This window comes from Salvia splendens, chromosome 2, assembly GCF_004379255.2.
Source record: "Salvia splendens isolate huo1 chromosome 2, SspV2, whole genome shotgun sequence".
In the NCBI taxonomy this organism is placed as follows: Eukaryota; Viridiplantae; Streptophyta; class Magnoliopsida; order Lamiales; family Lamiaceae; genus Salvia; species Salvia splendens.
This window is the reverse complement of record NC_056033.1, coordinates 13894160-13897678: the sequence shown is the minus strand read 5'-3', so window position 1 is coordinate 13897678 and position 3519 is coordinate 13894160. Positions and strand designations below refer to the sequence as shown.

The window sequence follows — 3519 nt, the reverse complement described above, 5'->3', positions numbered from 1 at the left end:
ACGCGTTGCAGGTGGCCTAAGCAAATAGGTACGGAATATCATCCAGTGGATATTGACTATCAATCATAGTAAAACATTTATTAATTATGCATAAATTTAAATCTATCATTACATGTACGATACTTTAATAGTAATTAAAATAAAATTGATGGTTTGAATTGATATTGATTCAAAATGTTTGTTGGATTCGAATAAGCAGTAGTCCACATTCTATGTTTCGCAAGATGATAACCTATCATTGGTGATAAATTATTTACTTATCCTCACTGAAATTTACACCAAATAAAAAAATTTACTGAATTCCTTAATTTGAATATTTTTTTGTGCAATTGAATTTCGAGTTATCTACGCCAAATTACACATTTATGTTGTCCTTTAATATGGATTAATATTCATACGATACTGCGAATTTTGCCAGATAATGACATCAATCTTTTCAACAAACAAAAGAGACAAATAAATATTTTCCCATAAAAGATATTTTATGAAAATGAGCAATCTACTAATCCAATACAGGCCATACAATTTAAACTGGTACTCCAAAATAAAAAAAAAAAATCGGAAAACAAAAAAGAGAGTGGAAAAGAAAATAAAGACCTTTTTCAGCTACAAAAATTATATAATCATCATCTTATCTCTCTCTACTCATCACTTTCTTGTCTTTTTGACTTGTGCTTTTTTTCATATTTATATGTTTCTTTCTCAATTATTTAGGCAATCTATACCTTTGTTCTTCATTTTTGTCTCTCAATCCCTATTCCATTTCACCTTTTCCCTTTCTCTAAATTTCATCATTAGAAGCAACTAATTTCATCCTCAACTTCATCATAATTAAAAGCGGGCAAATTTAATCGCAGCATGCAAAAGCTGTTCGCCATTTCAGATCTGTCTCACTGATTTGATTTTTCATTTTTCAGGTATCCTATGTTTATAATTTCATCCATCTACAGTAAAGTGCAGTTTTGTTTCTGCATAAATTTCTCTCAGATCTGAGGCTTCTCTGTTTGTTTGATTTTTAGTAGTACCTGTTCTTGTTCTCTGTTGTTTGGCTGAATTGATTTTTTTTTGCAGTTTTCAGATTTCGAGAAATCTCTTCGCGTTTGCCTATGAAGGAAGCTTCAATTCCTTAAATTCCCAAGGAAGAAGAAGTATTATTAGTTTCTTGTTTCTCTCTCTTGAAATTCCGCCTCATTAATTGGCGTCAATTCCGCTAAAAATTCAATCGATTCTTCTGATAAATCGGTGATTAATTCACGGCAATGGAAATCGTCGCCGCCGGCGAGAAGCTCTATTCTCAGAATCTGAGAGACTTTCTGAGAATCAAGGAAGAAGATCATCGGAGGAATCTCAACCAGGGCACATCATCCAGTAACGGCAGCTCCTCCCGCCTGACACTAAGCGCCATTCTCAGCGATAAAATCGGCCAGCCTCCGCCGCCGGCCGAGGAGGAGCCGCTGCGGCGCGTCGAGTCGAACCGGACACTGCTCGACGTCATCCGCGAGGACCAAACCATCAGTCTAGGCCGCGGCCGGGGAGATAGCCGCAGGAGTTGGCGGAATTTGAAGGACAAACTCCGCCTTCGCCGCCGCAGAGGTGCCGGCGCCAACAACCGCCATCACCAGTCTTTCCGGTCCGACGACTCGGGCGAGTCGACTCAGCCCGAGTCCAGAGCTCCGATTCCACTCAGAAACCCTAGGCGGTCAACGGAGACCGCGAGCGAGAGATTCGAGCCATCGATTTCGCCTCCGAGGAGGCAATCGACAGCTGAGGAGGACAACGGTTCGGCGGCGGAGCAGCCGGTGAGGATGTCCCTGATGGCTTTGCTGGCGGAGAATGATCGGCAAATGGGGTATGAGAGCTCTGCGTACGTGATGGGAAGTGAGGAGGAGAGTGATAAGGATGCAAAAGAGGAAATCGGCGTGGAATTGGAAAAGTGCTGCGTTTGCATGGTGAGGCATAAGGGGGCAGCTTTTATCCCCTGCGGGCATACATTTTGCAGGCTGTGCTCACGGGAGCTTTGGCTACAGAGAGGAAACTGCCCTCTTTGCAACAATTTCATTGTTGAAATTCTTGACATCTTTTGATCACTTTTCTGCTGGATTCTTGACATCTTCTTGTTGCAATTCTCTTTTCTTTTTATTTTTTTTATCATTCAATTTTTGGTTTTAGTGGTCAACGGAAATTCTTTTTGCTTTTAACTGCTGGAAATTATTGAATTTTGGAAAGGAATTCTGTTTGTCTTTCAGTATTTTGGGTTGTTTTAAATTATAGATGGAATACTTTCTGTAGACAGTTTTTTTGTAAAACGAGTTTTAAAATTGAATTGCAATAATTAATAAATTATTCACAAACAGAATAAATATTTGCATATAAAATGAATTATTATCAAATTTATTATTATAAAGTTAAATTTCTATCCTATTGATGGAGTACGTACTAAACAAGCCCAACAGCAGTAAAGCCCATCAGCCTAAAGCCCAAGAAAGAATATCAGTTCGGCATGACTAAAGAGTATCAGTCCGGCATGATTAAAGAGTTCAGTTCGGCACAACCAAAGAGTTCGGCCCCAGCCTACAGCTCGGTAAAAGCCAACCAATCAAACTCTGCTCTCAGGTCGGCATCAAGCTCTACTCTCAGATCGGCAAAAGCTGCTCGGCAATAATTCAGCAGTTCGGTCTCAGTATTCGACCGAACTAGGAGATAGTGGACTCATGCAGGATTTCCACCTCCACTACACCCACGATCTATTTAGTGGTGTCAAGCAGTCATTAACTCATGCAGGATAGTGGACCCATGCAAGATCGCCACGATCTCCACGACATCCACTACCTAGTAAATGGCTGCATGCCACGATCTTGGTTCAATGTATAAATAGAACCTAGATCAGATAGATAGGGTTAGACTCTCTCGCTTTCTAGAGATAAAATATAAAATAGCAAGTCTGTATTGTAAGCTGTAGAAAACAGATCAAGCAATACAACTCTGCCCTCTTTTCTTCCCGTGGACGTAGATTTACCTCAGTAAATCGAACCACGTAAATTCATTGTGTCGTGATCTGCATTTTCCTGCATTCATCACCATCAAAAATTCGCGGATTCATGCATTCATCACCATCAAAAATTCGCGGATTCATCACTGGCGCCGTCTGTGGGAAACAGAGAACCAAATTTGTGATAAAGCGAATTTTTGACCCTTTTTCCACCCCAAAAAAATGCATACCAGATCACATACCACCCGTAATACCGTTCGTGATCACCGTGAGGAAGCTAGTCCAGCTCGCAGGTCTGAAAAACGGCCTCGGGAGACATCTACCTCCGGTTCTCACGAAGGAGGAACAAGCCACTCCAGGAGTCATCGCACCGAGTCTTCCCAGCAGCCCGATTTAAATGAAGCTGTCAAGCTGTTCTTGGCCGAGAAGCAGGAGGAGTTCTTAACCTTCCTGCAGAAGAGCCAACAGCCGGAGAAGACAACGGCGGATTCTCCCTCCTCATCCAGACATGAAAGTCACTACCGCAGTAG

At 41.2% G+C, this 3519-nt stretch overlaps 1 protein-coding gene across 1 annotated transcript; it reads left to right on the top strand.

Annotated features, from left to right (window-relative positions):
• Positions 1 to 636: 636 nt before the first annotated feature.
• On the top strand, positions 637 to 2248 carry LOC121761529. Its single transcript, XM_042157175.1, has 2 exons — positions 637 to 917; positions 1072 to 2248. Exon 2 carries the CDS (start codon positions 1260 to 1262, stop codon positions 2082 to 2084), a length of 825 nt encoding a protein of 274 aa, XP_042013109.1. The 5' UTR covers positions 637 to 917; positions 1072 to 1259; the 3' UTR covers positions 2085 to 2248.
• Positions 2249 to 3519: the final 1271 nt, after the last annotated feature.